This window comes from Cebus imitator, unplaced genomic scaffold, assembly GCF_001604975.1.
Source record: "Cebus imitator isolate Cc_AM_T3 unplaced genomic scaffold, Cebus_imitator-1.0 Scaffold99, whole genome shotgun sequence".
Classification (NCBI taxonomy): Eukaryota; Metazoa; Chordata; class Mammalia; order Primates; family Cebidae; genus Cebus; species Cebus imitator.
Genome location: NW_016107414.1, coordinates 1,481,396 through 1,497,801, shown reverse-complemented (window position 1 = coordinate 1,497,801; position 16,406 = coordinate 1,481,396). Strand labels below are relative to the sequence as shown.

The 16,406-nt window shown below is 52.9% G+C and overlaps 1 protein-coding gene and 1 long non-coding RNA gene across 2 annotated transcripts in view; one reads left to right on the top strand and one right to left on the bottom strand.

Moving 5' to 3' along the window:
* The window catches only part of BMP7 (bone morphogenetic protein 7), a 99,400-nt gene extending 93,111 nt beyond the window's left edge, over positions 1 to 6,289 (bottom strand). Inside the window, exon 1 of the mRNA XM_017536574.2 lies at positions 5,332 to 6,289. Coding sequence (XP_017392063.1) covers positions 5,332 to 5,746 — 415 coding nt within the window. The 5' untranslated portion in view covers positions 5,747 to 6,289. The remainder of the gene's footprint in view (positions 1 to 5,331) is intronic.
* On the top strand, positions 4,673 to 14,543 carry LOC119472400. The gene is made up of 3 exons (XR_005201560.1): positions 4,673 to 4,854; positions 11,650 to 11,704; positions 14,183 to 14,543. It is a non-coding gene; the product is annotated as an uncharacterized LOC119472400 (long non-coding RNA).
* The last annotated feature ends 1,863 nt before the right edge of the window (positions 14,544 to 16,406 follow it).

Here is a 16,406-nt window from a genome sequence, read left to right as displayed (position 1 = left end):
CTATTTCTGACCTGCAATAGAAAGAATCAGCTCACTTCTTGAAGGACTGGCATCCCCAGGTGCTGCCTCTACGCACATGCCCACCTGCACCTGGAATCCAGGGTTCAAGCAGCAGACATCACGGGTGTCTCCTCCCCACTCCTGGTGACGTCACCTCCTCAGCTCCACTCCACGTTGATCTGGGTTCCATCAAGTTGGAGAATTTGAGTGTGTAAAGCCAAATGTGTTATCATTTTCACCACAAATTAACAGTTTCTATGTAAATATTGGTATTTCCTCACCCCATGAAGGCGAGAGGAGGCAAAATGGCACCAGCGCATTTGATTTGAACTAATTAAAAGCAGAGGGTTGTGCAATTCAATATATTGATTTTACCAGTGGGACTTAAATCTTGTATAATAAGTGTACACAGCTGCAGTGCTCACTCACCACTGTGCTGTAAAGGCTAATCCGCACAATCCTTCTGACAATATCATGACAGGTCCCACACATCCCTGCCTGTGCCCTAACCCCAGTGACAGCGCCAGAGTGCATTAAGGTGAAGCCTTGCAGCAGCGTGCCAAGAAACCAGTGTGCTGACAGACCCCCAGCTAGGACTGAAAAGTTGGCGTGAAAGAATGAATGTGGCCAGAAGCTTGGTGCAAAGGGCTCCCCATTCAAAATATTCAGCCGGTTACACGGATGGGCAGGCGAGGAAGGGTGGAGACGGGCGAGACTTAGGACACGCTGACTCTTGCAATGGGCCAAATATGACCTTACCGAATAGGGAGGAGATATGAAAGCGATAGGAGCGATCAATCAACTTCGATGGGACTCTCCCTGGAATGAAGTCATCACTTGTCTCTGAGTTCAGCGGACATGTGATATTCGCTCACATCGCAGGCATTCCAGTGGTCAGGGGATCGTGCACCAGCTGTGTTTATCTCGGCAAAGGCTGGATAGCCTACTACGCCGTGGTAAAGCCCCAAACTGTAGCTTGAGAGGGCTGCATCTCAAAAGTGGTTTCTTTTCTCTGCGCATTTAGAGAATCATTACCCTTCCTGCCCTGAAACTGATTTGCAACTGGACCGTGTCTCTTACCCCTTTCATGGGGACTGCTCCACAACCAAATGACAACCCCGGAACAAACCCCCAAAACAGCCACCCAAGCTGGCATCGAGGGCTCAGCCTTACCCTGCCTTGATTTCAGAAGGAAAACACATAGAAGATCGAACAAGTTCAAAGCCGGGTCACATCCATGCTTGGGAAAAGTGGAGGAAAATCTTTGATTTATATAAGCAGGAAAATGAGGTTTAAAAGAAGTGATTTTGAAAGGGTTACGAAAAGCACAGCTGTTGGTGCACTCCTATAGCAAAGGCGCTCTGCAGAAAGAAAGAAAGAAGGGGGGAGCTGTGTGACATCTATATTAACCTCTGGCTGCTCACCAGTGAGGGCCGGGGCTCCAAGTGCTGGAATGTGGAACAGCCCCTTCCAAATTTTAACACAAGCCAGGTTACAGCTGCAAATGCCTGCAGTCCACGCTCCCCTTTGCGAAGCACTCCCTGAAGGAAATTTTAAAACTGTAACAGAATCTTTTTCTAATACTCTACAGTGGTAGAGCCTGCTCTTGAGGGGCAGTGGGAGAGGTCTTAATGCCAAACACTTGTCAACAAAAAGGACAGCCAGATGGCATAAAGCAAAAATCCACTGCACGGCCCTTCAGCTACGTTAACAAAAGCCACTGTTATATGCTGACTCCAATAATGATAGGTTTCCAACTTTCTCTTTTTTTAAATTTAGCATCAAAGATTCAACAAATTTCATGCCTTCATTACCTGGACCAGAGAGACACATGATGACTTCCACTCCCCTACTGCCAGCCGGCTACTTCAGAAGATTTCTAACAGAGCTTCCCAAGGAAAGAATGGCGACGGGCTACGGCTAGACTCAGTCTGCAGAATCGCCATGGCCTGGGGATTATTTAAGAGAGGGTCACTGTTTTGAATTCCAAAATTAAGTCTACACAGAGGAATCGGGGTTGTTAATCCAAACCAGTTTACAAATGTTGCCATTGAACTTAAGGGGCCCAGGTTGGGAAGATGGAAGTCTCACTCGGCCGCTCAGCTCACGTTGCACGGGGCTTCACGGCACAGGCTGGGCTTTGTCACACGGTGAAGCCTTTGGTCCTCATTCCCACCACCTGGTTTTGTCGTAAATTCCCCTCTAGCTTCCCCTCTAGTTTAGATCCCGCTCAGCCTGGCAAAAAACTTGAATTCCAAGAACGACTTATAGGAACAAAACCCAGTTTGGCGGCAGGACAGAAGGAAGCATAAACGCACCAGGTCTGCAAAAGCCTTCAGAATTCAGGCAGGGGTCCCCCGCGCTCATAGGCCCGCCTCCCTACAAGACAGCAGAGGTATGCAGTGCAGGGGGAAGGGGCAGCAAAGGCTGCCAAGATCCTCACCCATGCCCCCCCATCCCACCATAATAATAAGTAATAGCTTGATATGTGCAAGTGACATTTTCTCTTATGTAAAGTGTCAGAATAAACTTGCCTTTAGAAAACTTCAAATACTACAGATCAACATGATTGCAATCCAAGGAAAAACAGTACAGCAGTGTTCCTTCTCAGCAAACTCAGCGTCCAGACAAGTCTCCTACACCTCCCCCACCCCTCTCCAACCCTACTGCCACCCCCAAGTCCCTCCTATGGAGAAATTCCAAGCTACCACAGAACAGAAGGGACAGGCAATTTATTCCTGTGCGGCCGCTTAGCAGAAATTAAAGGCCAACATTAGAAGCATCTACAGGAAGTGTCTCACCAAACTGTAGTCCAGGTCTTCACCTAACTAATGACCTCAAGTTTAGGGACAGAGAGAGAAAGAAAACAAGGTCAATACGCTCTGTTAAAAGCCACTCTGCCATCTAATTTGGAGTGATGTTCCAGAAAGCTAGACCTGAGAAAGTCAGGGTCCCACAAAGCCCAAAGCCAGCCTGACTGATTAAGAGGCTCAGACAAGCCGGTCTTTGTCCTTTCAAGATGAAAGAAATGGATTGAAAGGTGTGTGTACAGCCAGAGGAGGAAAACCACCCAGCTGTGGCCTTCCCAAACAAGTCCCAGCTTGCTCCTGCCACCATGGGGGAGCAAATAGCCCACACCAGAGTTCCCAGAGGCACACTTCGGGTAACCTGGGCTTTCTCTGGGGGAGAGGGAGCCCCTGGGTCTAGGCACACTGCTGGCCCATAGCAATGGGGTGGGGCAGGGGGGCAGGGGGATTGCTCTCATTTGCAGGGCCTTCTGCAGAAGCCAGAGATTACAAATACCTTTTTAATGACCCCAGCCAAGCTCTGAAGGCGGCTGCTGGGACCTGCACATTCAGTGGGAGTACGGGGTACCCAACAGAACAGAAGATGCCATAAATCCCCCACCAGAGAAGGCCCTGGCTAGCCCCAGGCTTCAGGAGGGCGACAGAGCTCTGCATTTATTATTTATGTGCATGTATTTGGAATTTCCTTAAGTTTTTGGTATAGGTAATAAATACACATTGTTTAAAAAAAAAATCACAGAGACAGAAGTGCAGACAATGAAAAATCAGAGCCCAGCTCCCACTCTCTAAGCCCCAGCTGTGCCCCCGCCTCTCTACCTCTCCAGTAAAATCTCCCATTCCTGGTGTCTTCCTCCAGGAGGACACGATGATATACAAGCACACATGTAGCCCCCTCATCTGCACCTTGCTGCTTTCCACCTCATACATCTTGGAGATTGTTCTAAATCAGGTCATATGTTGCTGCTTTCCTCTTAACTGGCTGCTTAGTAGAATTTAAACTTTCTTGAAGGTGTTTTGGCATCTAAAGCTCCCACCCCTCCCTCGCTGAAGCTTGGGTCACTAGTTGAATTTGGGCATTATTAAATACAGACAATGGCCTCTCGGGAACTCCAGGGACCTTATCAGGAGGAGGAAGCTTGAAGGCGGATCAGCACTTCCCCGAGCTCCCAGTCCACGCCCCAGGTGCCCAGCGTGGGGCTTCAGTATCATTATTTCCATTATTCCAGTATCATTATTTCCCACAGGGCCCGTGGGCGTGAGCTTGCTGTCTTGACTTGGTTCGGGTTTTCGCAGCAAGTTACACAAGTAGAATGAAAGCGGCTCAGGAAACAGGGCTATCGGGTCGTGTTATCTCAGAAACCAAATATTTGATCATCAGTCCCGCAGCGCGCTGCCGGGGGTTAGTTTGAGCAAGTCTGGAGAACGTGCGCGCACAGATGGAGGGGGAGCTCTCAGGCCCTCGCCACAGCCCTAGCCTCGCGTCCCCGGGGTCGTCACAGCTTCAGTCGGAAACCGGGACCCCCAGCCGCCCTCGCGGCGTCTGCTGAGAGATCCCGCGCCACCCAATCTCCAAAACCTGTGGTTTGAGCGCCACACGTGATAAATTCTGAAAATGGATTCTGCCGGCCCGGGACCTATTATTAAATATCTAAAATAGGAAACTAGGGGCGGTGGCTCACGCCTGTGATCCCAGAACTTTGGGAGGTCGGGGGTTCGAGACCAGCCTGACCAACATGGTGAAACCCCGTCTCCACTAAAAATACAAAATCAGCCGGGCGTGTTGGCCCATGCCTGTCGGGAGGCTGAGGCAGGAGAATCGTTTGAACCCGAGAGGCAGAGGTTACACTGAGCCGAGATTGCACCATTGCACTCCAGCCTGGGCAACAAGAGCTAAACTCCGTCTCAAAAAAAGAAAGAAAACTAGCAATGGCAGCGTTTCTTCCCCAGCTCCAGCCGACAGAGAACACGGCGTCTGGCAGCCCGGAGAGGGGCCCCAAGGCGCTCGGAGCGCGCGGCACGCTAAGGCGGACGCACAGCGAGGGGACAGGTAAGGCTTGTCTGGGGAAGGGAGTGCGACGCCCTCGATGCCAGGGCCAGGCAGGGCTGAGAGGGGCCCAGGAAGGGCGGGAAGACAGTCTCGCCGGGAAGGGCCCTTTACATTCAGGTAGCGCGGGCTGCGCCGGCCCGGGACAGCCCACATGACCGAGCCCCGCGCTTTGAAATGAGCCGCGGCCCGGCAGGCGCCTGGAGCCCCAGCGATGCGGCCAGCGGCGTAACATGGTGGGGGTTTCAGAGGGTCCCTCTTTCCCAGTAACCCCCAAAGGCCCGCAGAGCCCAGCGCTCCCGACCTGGGGGCGCACACAGCTTGGGAGCCATAGGGCTGTGGGTGGGAGATCCTCGGGCAGGCACTGCGATTTCAGCCAAGAGCAGAAAGCTGGGCGGGCTGTATGGAGGAAGCGGCTCCCTCCCTCCCGGTCCCAAAGTGACCCGAACAGACACGCGTACCCGCGCCTGCCTTACTCACCGAGGTTGACGAAGCTCATGACCATGTCGGCGTCGGTGAGGAAGTGGCTATCTTGCAGGCTGGCCAGAGGGGGGCCCTGGGTGCTGAAGACGGCCTTGTAGGGGTAGGAGAAGCCCTGGCCCGGCCCGCTGCCCTCCTCCACCGCCATGGCGTTGTACAGGTCCAGCATGAACATGGGCGCCGAGTTGTGCTTGCCCTGGAGGTGCGGGCGCGGGCGGTGGGGCAAGCCCAAGATGGAGAGGATCTCGCGCTGCATCTCCCGCCGCTCTTGGCTGCGGAGGCGCCGGTGGATGAAGCTCGAGTGCACCTCGTTGTCCAGGCTGAAGTCGGCCAGGGCGGAGCGCAGCAGGAACAGGGGTGCCCAGAGCGCCACGAAGCTGTGCTGCGCCGCGGCGCGCAGCGAGCGCACGTGCATCGCGCCGGCTCTACGCGCGACCCGGGCTCCGGGCTCTGGGCCCGCACCGCCCCAGGTGGCAGAGGGGGCAGGCGGCCGTCCGCGCCGCTCGGTCACTTGCAGCAGACGTTCCCCGCTGCGCCCGCGCCAGACATGGCCCCTCCCCGGCCGGCCGCGCTCTGCCGGGACCCCCGCCCCCTGCTCGGTGCTGGCCCCGGGCCCCTCGTCCCGCACTCGCCCGGGCGCACCGCAGGGCTTGGAAAGCAGCCCCGGCAAGCGAGGAGGCGAGCGAGGAGGCGGGCGCGGGTGGGAGGAGCAGCCAGCAAACCTACGAGTCCAGAGAGTGAGCGCCGGGGAGGCAGCAAGGAGGCGGGCGGGCGGGCGAGCGCTCCTTCTTCCCGCTCCTCTCGCGCTCCCGCCCTCGGGCGGCGGCGACCCACCCTCTTCCAATCTCTGGCACGGAGAGCAGGGTCCCCAGGACACTCTCCCAAGCCCTGGGCGCTCTGGATCGCACGAGAGGCCGCCTCGGGAGCCCCAGAGTGGTACGCGCTGGGGCCTGGGCGAAGGAGGAGGAGGAGGAGGAGGAGGACGGGCTTCCAGGGGCCACTCCCGCGCCGGCGGCCTCCCACCTGCCCTCGGCCCCGCCCTCCCCCCAGCTGTGCCCAATGGGTTCATTCATTCCCTCTAGAGCGCTTGACAAATGTTTACCGACTGCCCACGGGGTGCCCAGAGCCTGGCGGGACTTCGCTGGGTTGCGGCGGGAGGAATCCGAGCCGGCCCTGCCCTCTTGGCACTCGCGGTCCGCACCAGGAAGGAGGCCGGAGCGGGCAGGAGTCTGCGGACCGCGGTGGGAAAAGTTGGGGGAGCCCGGAGGTGGCGCAGAAATAGAAGCCTTCCTGGAAGCGGTGACCCTTGAGCCGGGTCTTGCCCCTCTGTCCCGGTCTCCTTTTAAGCCGGGCACGCTGGCCCCTCCGCGCCTTCGTGAGCCAGTTGCCAGCTAGTCTCTGCGCTCGCCAATTCTTGGGCCTGGACCTCTCCCAGATTACCAACCCCTGCCCCGCAGCGGGCGCAGCTTGCTCCTCCCAGAGACCTCCAAGACCTGCTAAGCTCAGGTCGCTTCCTCGCCTCACCCCACGCACATCTGAGTTATTTCCTGTCCTTTCTCTTGCTGTCTGGAATTACTGTTTGAGTTACCCCGTGCCTTCTTTATTGCCTTCTCACGCCCATTAGACACCCAGTGCCCTAGGGCCCGGCTCTTGTACCATAGTGCCTTAAACCCTGGGCGGCGCAGCCACAGTGGCTGCGCAATCAGGAGTTGTTGAGTGAATAAGTGAACTTCGTGTAAGCTGCGAAATTCTTCCCCACCTCCTCCTCTTTGGGGCCCTGTATCTTTCCAGCCACCCCTCGGCCTGAGACCAGGCGCCCCAGCCCCACCACGGGGGCTTCCCATCAGCCTCCCCATGGCAGTGCATCCTCTTCCCCTCCAAGGGTCTGTGCCTGAGACCTCCCCACCAGCCTCCTCTCCTGCCTCTCCTCATCCATTCATCCTACAATAAATACCGAGGCATGCACGCGGTCACAAGGGGTCCCCAGACCACTCAGAACGCACGGGTCCTGAGTGGGACCTGCCAGTGTGGGATCTCAAGGGAATTACTGCACCCAGAGTGGCAATGAGGGCATCGGGGTAAAAGTTCATCCCTGTCTCCTTCCCCTCCTGGGGCTAGGTGAGAGAGGGAGTCCCCAGAGGGCAGCTGGGATGAACAGGGAAGGGCTGAGGTTGGGAAAGGGGGTTTTGTCTGGGAGGGGCTCTGGCTAAGCCTCAGCTGGGGCTGTCCTCCCTGGAGCAGGAGAGCTGGGGAAGAGAATTATGGTCTTCTACAGCCTTCTGGAGAAGTAGTTTGGCCAAGTGTCCCTCTGGGTCTCCCTTGGGGGCTTTTGGACAAGATGGCAGCCTGAGGGACCACATGGGTGGAGAAAGGAGAGGCCAGAGGCCAGGAAAGGAGCAGAAAAATGCCAGCCTGCAGGTAGGTCCTGGCCATTTACACACAGACCCCCGTCTGTCAGATGGAACAGGTTCTGATCCCCTATGCCAGCCTGCAGGTCCTGGCCATTTACACACAGACCCCAGACTGTGAGATAGAACAGGTCCTCAGCCCCCATGCCAGGGAGGGGCCTCTGCCTACCCACCAGTCAAGGCCCTCCAACCACCCCTGCCATCTACTCTTCATCCATTCACTCCTTCCTTCAACAGATAAATGTGGAGCACAGGCTATCAGGCAGGGGAGCTGTGGGGCCTGCAACCTGGACAGCCATACAGGGCCCCCCGCCCTCAAGGGTCCCCCTGCTCTCAAGGGTCCTCACTTAGTTTCCTGCTCTAGGTTCACCATATGCAGTTCTGAATCACCTGTGAACAAAGTCCCCCCTGCCCCGTATTTATTTTGCACCTGGCCCAGATATTATGTGGCCAGTCCCAGGGCCAAGCACAGTGCTGGGCGGGAAGACATAGCAAATGTGGCCACATGGTAGCCTCCATCAAGAAGCCGGCCTCCAAGTTTGAGAGCAAAGCAAGAGGCTTAAATAAGATTTGGGGACTGGAGGGGAGGCAGGTCTTGTCCATCACTCTATCTGGGAATGATTCAGAAGCCAGGCAGCAGAGGACACACAGAAAGGAGAAGGAAGGGTGGGCATCATGGAGTGCAGGAATCCTACCCTGGGGCCACTGGGGAAATTGCAGGAGCGCCACAGTCATCCAGGGTCCATCTGAGAGTGTGCAACTGGAGAACCTGGGTCACATCAGCCTGTAATAAGTGACAGGCAATGTGGACGGAGGAGGGCAGATAAATAGGGTGATGTGGTGGACGGTGGGGAGGGGGGCTTTTGGAGGAGATGCCACTGACCTGAGTCCTGAAAGACAAGAAAGAGGCAGGCTTTTCCAGGGAAAGGCATCCCAGGTGAAGGAACAGCAAGTGCTTGAGCCCTGCAGAGCAGGGGACAGAAACCAGGCTCTGTCCTCAGCCCTGCCCACGCCCTCCAGCACTGGCTTGCCAGGGGCAGGCTATGCCACCTCCAGTGCCAGCAGAGAGAAAGGAGGTCACTTGCTTCCACAGTCTGAAATAATAAGGAGCCAGAGCAGCCCTGCTCTGCAGCAGCAGTCTCTGCTCTTCATCTACTCTCTAATCTTTCGGAGGGATCTTCACAAGCAGGTGAGGCTGGGGGCAGGGGAAGCCGGTCTTGGTGCTACAATTTACATATGAAACAACGGATCTGTCCTGTCTAAGCCAGGATTCTAGTTTACCGTTTTTGGTGCATCTCACCTGAGCCTACTCTGAGCCTGGCACACAGCAATTACTCAATTAGTACCTGTTGAAGGAGTAGTAATAAGCACAGCCTATACCTAAAGAGACCAGCTGACCGTGCAGGCGCCGGTGCAGGCACCAAGCCTAGATGTCTCCCACATCCCTCACCCCAGCAACCCTTCCTCTGAGGTGCCACCGTTTTTCATGCAAGATGAAGAGACAACATGCCCTTCATATCCAAGGCCTCAAGAGATAAGGTTTCCTCTGAACTCCCACAACCCCCCATTTAGCCTTATCTTTCCTGTGATCCATGCTGGGGGAGGGATGGGTCTTTCTTTTCCCTGTTTCCTCCCCCAGAGTCATCCCCAAGACTGCACCAGGCCCTCAGTGAATGCTGAATGAATGAAAATGAGCAAGCAAGAAATATCCGGCTGGGAGTACATCCGATGCCAGTTTGGGAACTGAGGCCAACACCAGGAAAAGCTTTGAGATTGCCAAGGTCAAGTCTTGTGTGGAGGGGGCAGCCTGGGCCCTGGAGCCAGCCCAACCCCCATTCACACCCCAGCTCTGCCCTTCCAGCTGTGCACCATGGGCAAGGGACTTAACCTCTCTGTGCCTCAGTTCCCCATCTGTAAAATGGCGGGACTGATAGCGCCTGTCTTCCGGGATCGCTGTGAGGTTTCAGAAGTTGATTCATGGAAAGGGCTTTGCACAGTGCCTGGGGCACAGAGAAAACCCTTGATAAATGTTATTATGTTACCATCTGGATGAAAAGGAAAATATGGTAATAGGAAATTCTCCTAAGCTACAAAATAACAACAAAACTTTTCATGATGATCTGCTTTTTGGCTCAGCAGAGAAAAGCAAATGTATCCTGACTCTAAGAGCCAGAGCTAAGGGCGCGAGGCAGGAGGGGACATTCGAGATGAAAGGGTCATCCCTGCATTCCGATCCTCAATCCTCACATTGTGCCCAGCCCCACCGCAGGCCAGCCAGGGCGTAGGGACTTCCCTGGGACCTATCTCATTTCCCCAGCAGCTAGCCCCCCACCCACACACCCCTAGTTGTGGTTCCCCTGGCCAGGGCACCCAGCACCGGGTTCCAGGACCGTAATCCGATCTGCCCCAGTCTGCTCCACACCTGGGGCCGCCTTTGCCTGGATGAAAGAGAGCCGGGAATTGTGAGGGGTGTTATTGTGTCGGGTGGCCCTGGCCCAGTGTCCGCTCCCCTCGCCTGTTGGCCTCCCCGCGCTGGGCCAGGAGTTTTCATTTCCTAAATCATCAGTCAAAACCGAAGCGATTTTGACCAAGTCAGCATGTCTCTCCAAGGCAGTAAAAAGAAGAAAAGAATTCTGCTGACACACACATTGTTCAGTGAGGTGGGGACCTCATCTTCATCTGCAGAGCTCTTCCACCATCTGCCCTAGAGGAAGCTCAGCAGGCCCAGGGGCTCCCTGGGGTAGGCAGCACAGCCGAGGAGGCCAGTGGGCTGCTCTCTCTGTCCACACCACCTGGCTAAGGCCAGATGACCTGGACCTCCAACCCCAGCAAGGACTAGAGGGCCAACTGCGGCCTCGTGTACAGGCTCGAAAATCCCTGTGTGCAGAGAGGTGGACCCTGCAGAGGAAATTATTAGCACACACCTGTGGTGAAATTTTGTCTCCCACGCAGATCTCTCATTGCACGGGAGGCTTGGACTCCTCATACTTGCCCACTCTGAGATTTTCTTTGCACAACTTTAAAAGTAGCAGAATAAGAGTCCTTCCATGAGTCTCAAGTACACATGGCAGTGGCCACAGTTCCAAATGGAAAATACAGACAGACACAAGCACTCTAGAGAAAGCTGGTAGCATGCAGGACTTCTAGGACCTGGAAGCCAGCTAGGGGGACGCCGTGGTTTTGTTTATTATTGTCGGGGCTGTTATTTCTTCCTTGGTTGGAGGAAGCCTGGTTTGGTTTTGAGCACTAACTGTCCTTGGTTCAGCTTTACGGGTAGCCCTTTTCCCCTTTCAAAATGTGACAGGAGTGGCCTGCCTGTCACCTGTTGGGAGCACTTGGTTCTGCCAGACACCTGCTAAACCTGCACTGCCGGAGTCCACATCACCGCCATCTCCTCAATGCATGGAGACGCTAGTTTTGCTCCTCAGATTGCAGAGAAGGAGGACTAACCATCTGAGAGTGACTCGCCCAGAGTCAGACAGCCAATCTGTAATGGAGCCAGGATCCAAAGCCACATCCGTCTACACAGCCCAGGCCTTTAAGCATCAGTGCATGTTTAGTGACCTGGGAGCAGCCCCTTTCTTCCTTGTTTTAACCTAAAGCAACACTTCTCCAACCCAACTGTGCACGTGAATCCCCTGGGGGTCTGTTAGAACATAGATTCCCACACAGCCAGTCTGAGTGGGCTGAAATTCTGCACTTCTAGCCAATTCCCAGGGGTTTGGAGGCTGTGGTCTTCGGGCTATATATTGACTATGGAGGCTTTAGATTTCTGAAGTTATAGCTAACAAGTTGGGGCTTCAAATTAAAAAAACTTCAATATCGGTGATTCCAGGTGTCTTTTTAAATTAACTCATTACTTCTCCCAACTACCTTATATGATTATTATGTTTATTATCCCATTTTACAGATAAGGAAATTGCGGCCCAAATATTTGAGGGAATCTACCCGAAGCCACATGGTGAGTGAGTGAATGATAAAATCAGAATTCTGACAAAGGCTATCTTGTTCCAGGCCCTGAGGGCTTAGACGCTGAGGAACACCAAAGCACAGGGTTTGTCTTAGGCCTGTACGGACCTCCCAGTGCCCAGACCTCAGTGTTGGAGAAACATACCTCTAAGCCCCTCTTCAATTCTTCCTTTATTGCAGAAGTCAAGCACTCAAAAGCTGGCAGGCACCAGCCAGGTAACATAAATACAGAGATGTAATGTGAGGGTCAAGGAATAATTTATTCCTCTTAATTCAGGGATTCTTCCTCCTTAGCCTCCTGAGTAGATGGGATTACAGGTGTGCGCCACCACGCCAGCTAATTTCTGTATTTTTAGTAGAGACAAGGTTACACCATGTTGGCCAGGCTGGTCATGCACTCCTGACCTCAAACAATCCATCCGCCTTGGCCTCCCAAAGTGCTAGGATTATAGTTGTAAGCCACTGTGCCTTGCCAGGGTTTCCTCTGTTTTCCTAAGTAGAAAAGCCCCTTCTCCACCATCAGTCCCTGTATATCAAGTTGGAATATTCTCTCCTCTAAAATTCAGAGTCGGCATATGACCCAGCTTGGCCAACAGAGAAGCACATGTGATAGGTTCAGTGAAGGTCATGGCCAATGAGATTCAACTTTAGAACTTTTGCCAGAACTCCTGGGAAAAAGGGGTCTCTCCTCCCTCTGGGGTTGCTAGGTCAGGGGCTGCTGCTGGCAGTCATCTTTCCTCCCTTCAGGGAGAGCTTGCCTGTGAGAGAAGCCACAGGATAGCAAAACAAGAGGAGGCAGGAGACTGACAGCATCAGTGAGCCCCTGGAGCCCACTATCCCTGAAGCCAGCCCCAGCCAGGACTGTTCAGTTTAAGCTATTGTGTACTGAGTTTTCCGTCAGTTACAATAAAAGTCCTACAGACACGTGGTTCCATTCCTTCATGTTGAGGATAGAGAAATTGACATCCACAGAGAAACTGTTGGACCCAAAGTCTTGCAGTGAATCAGCACAGAGCTGGGATTAGACTGGGTTCCTGGCTCCCAGAGTCCTGGGAACTCCCCACCACGCCACATCATGCTTCTCTCCGTCTCTGTTCTTTTCTTCCTTCTCTCCCCTCCTTCACCGTGTTCTGCTCATTTAAAAATGTTTATTCTTTCTTTTACTTCGAGTTTTATCTTTATTGCCTCCCCCTTGGTAAACCATTATTCTAAATATAACAGGTTAGTCCCAACTCACGTGAAAAGACCATATGGGACGATTAACAGATGTGAGCTCATCTTACATATGATGCAACAACTAATAAGAGTTAGCATGAATGGCACAGCTGATGCCCACGCTTTGCAAATTAGCTCTGGTCTTCGAATCACCCCGAAATTAGATGCAGTATCTCCCATTTCACAGATGAAGATATGGAGGCACAGGGGTCAAAGGGCTTGGCCAAGACACATGACTAACAAATGACAAAGCCAGCATTCAAACTTGGGTGACCCAATTCTGATCCCCTGTTTTGCCCAGCCAGCCCTTGTAAAACCAGGCTGAGATTTTTATTTCCATAGTTCACATGATAACCAACTACTAAGTTGACTTGCCAGGTTTGCCAAATAAAAATATAGGATATCCAGTTAAATTTGAATCTCAGATAAACAAAGACTCAATTTTTTAGAATAACTATATCCCCAAATTGCATGGGACATGCTTATCCTAAGAATGAGCCTTTATTCATCTGAAATGCAAACTTAACCTCTAATCCCGTATTTTATCTGACAATTCTACACTAAGACACGTTTATGCATAAAGCAAAAAGCATCCGCTGAGTCCTTGGTTCTACAAAAGCCTCAGGGCCTTTGCACTTGCTGTACCGTTTGCCTGGAAGACTGTTGCTGATATTCACCTCCTTCACCTCCTCTGGTCTCTGCTCAAATATTTCACCATCGAAGCCTTCCTTTACCCGTCTGCCAGAAGCAACCCATGTTTTATCTTAACACCATCACCTGAAATACAATAGCTACATGTTTGTTTGTTCACTGTGTCTCTCCTGCCATGGAAATGTGGGTGTATGTTTTGCTCTGATTTGTTTACTACCATGAATAGAGCCCAGAACTATGTCCCGTATGTAGCTGATACTCAATGAATATTTGCTGAATGAGTGAATGATCTCATTCACTCACTCTGGGAGCACGTCTTCGTTTCTGTCTGGAATACTGCCTGACTCGGGATTGTCACATACATTCGGTCACCTGCTGAGTGGCAGTGGGCATGCCCCTGAGCTCCCCACTCCTTGGACCGGGTTCATCACACATCCGAGGGTCACTGAGAGATCAGGTGACAAAACGGCCTTGAGAGTCAGTTGCTAACTTGCAGGAGCATGTGAACAAGCATTCCAGTGTGCTTTTCTCCTTCAACAACTCGTGCCCCAGACAACTGAGCCTCGGAACACAAACCCTAAAAAGCAACTCTTTCCATTTTGATATAGTGTCCAGAGCATATGCAAGCTCCTCCGACCCCCAGCATCACTGCAGACAGTGGTGTCAAGCACTCCCATGCCGGAGGGAGGGACAGCACATTAACAGACGTCAGTACCAACAACGGCCAGCAGTCTAGGCGTCCAGTCCATTTATCTGCATCGCTCTATTTCATCCTCCCAACTCTTTTAAAACAGATATTTTTGTACCCATTTTGCAGATGGGGAAACTGGGGCTCAGATTAATCAGTTCCACTGCCAGAAGGCAATGGAACCGTGTTTGAACTCAGCCTGATAGCAATCTCTGAGCCCATTTCCTCACCTGTAAAGTAGGTATAATGACAGTGCTGTCTGGCCAGGCGCCGTGGGCTCACACCTGTAATCCCAGCACTCTGGGAGGCTGAGGCAGGTGGATCACCTGAGGTCAGGAGTTCAAGACCAGCCTGACCAACATGGCAAAACCCTGTCTCTACTAAAAATACAAAATTAGCTGGGTGTGGTGGTGCATGCCTGTAATCCCAGTTACCTGGGAGGCTGAGGCAGAAGAACTGCTTGAACCCAGGAGGTAAAGGTTGCAGCGAGCCAAGATCATGCCATTGCACTCCGGCCTGGGCAACAAGAGGAAAACTCCATCTCAAAAATAAATAAATAAATAATAAAATAATAGTGCCGCCTTGTTGGGATGTTGTGGGGACAAAATGAGATGTCGCGTGTGAAGTACTTACATGGGTCCAGGCAGGCTGCACACACAGGTGGCACCGCAGGCAACCTTGCCCCCTCCCCAGCCAGAAATAACCAGGCTAGAGGATGTCATGTGAAGGCCATTATTCCAAGCTGCCAAGAGTGACCAACGGCATGGCTTGAGGCAAGACAGCTATCCAGATTTATCAGATTCACTTCCTTGGGTATTTGAAGTATGACATCCAGAGAAAATGAGGTTTTAGGAGTGAGGCCAGGTCAAGAGGCAGAAAGTGAAGCCAGTGTGACCATGATGGGTGGTGAGCCAGCCCAGGCCATGCTGGGATCTACATTCCCATTCTTGCCTTTGAGAATGGTGACCTCGGAGTTGTGCAGCACACACTCTCAGCAACTGTACTCAGCAGCCCTTAATATTTATCCATTCATTGATTAATTCACATATATATTAATTTATTCCCACCATGTGACAGTTTTTCAGCCCATGAGGCAGCAGCAGTGGAAAGATATTCAAGACTTCTCTCACGGGTATTTTAGTTAGGGGAGATGGCCAAGAAACAGGAGTGACGGACAAGTACCAACAAGAAAGCCCAAGAGGAGGCTGAGAGCAGAGGGTGAGGAGGCTTCTTTGAGGAGGGGAGGTCTCCAAAGCCAGGCCCAGAGGAGCAGCGGGCAGGGGACTACCAGCAGAGGCAACTGTGGGTACAAAGGCGCTCTGGTGACCCACAAGAGCATCCAGGATGCTTGGCTTCAGAAACACCTCCTAACTCCAGCTTTTCCTGGAGCTGATGGTTTCCCATGCCCAGGTCCCCAGACACAGGTGTCTTTATGATTCCAACACATTCCTTGGGGTGGCTCGAGTTGGTGCCTAATTCTCACAGCCCAAGGAACTCTGACCCAACTTCCATCTGGGGCCCTTATCCTGAACAGAGTCCAGACAGGGGCATTGCCGTCCCTGGTCTGTTCTCCTCGTCCAAGGCTCAGTGACCCTCCTCAGCCAGACTTCTGCCCCACCCATCTCTGCTCCCAACAAGCTCCCAGTGAGCTGTCTGCATCTGCAACCAGGAAACACCATGTTCCCAGACATCAAAGAGTTTGCAAAAGACTGTGGTCACCTCAGACCCAGACCGTTTCCTGCTTAGGTTCCAAGTCCAGGGATTTTTCTTTAGGGCTCCGGTGAAGGGTAGAAGCTGCCCGACATCTCGAGCCGCTGACACCTCCCTTCCCCAGGCCCCACTGTAATCCATGGCTCCTTACAGCCCTCCACTTCTCTAGCCCTGATTTCGTTTCTGTGGGGCAATATTCCTTCATCCCCAGATGCCACGTAGGAATTTTAGGGGGGGAGGGGTGGGAACTGGAGAAACAAAAGGATGATTTGCAGGGGTTCAAAGCCTCATTAGAACCAGAATATTCAATTTACACACATTTGGATCTTTCATTTCCATTTTTTTAGGGAGAGAAAAAAATCAACCTAGTGTGGACATTTTGAGTCCTTTGCTTGGAGGTTCAAGGCAGCTGTGACTTCAGAACGCCTTCCTGG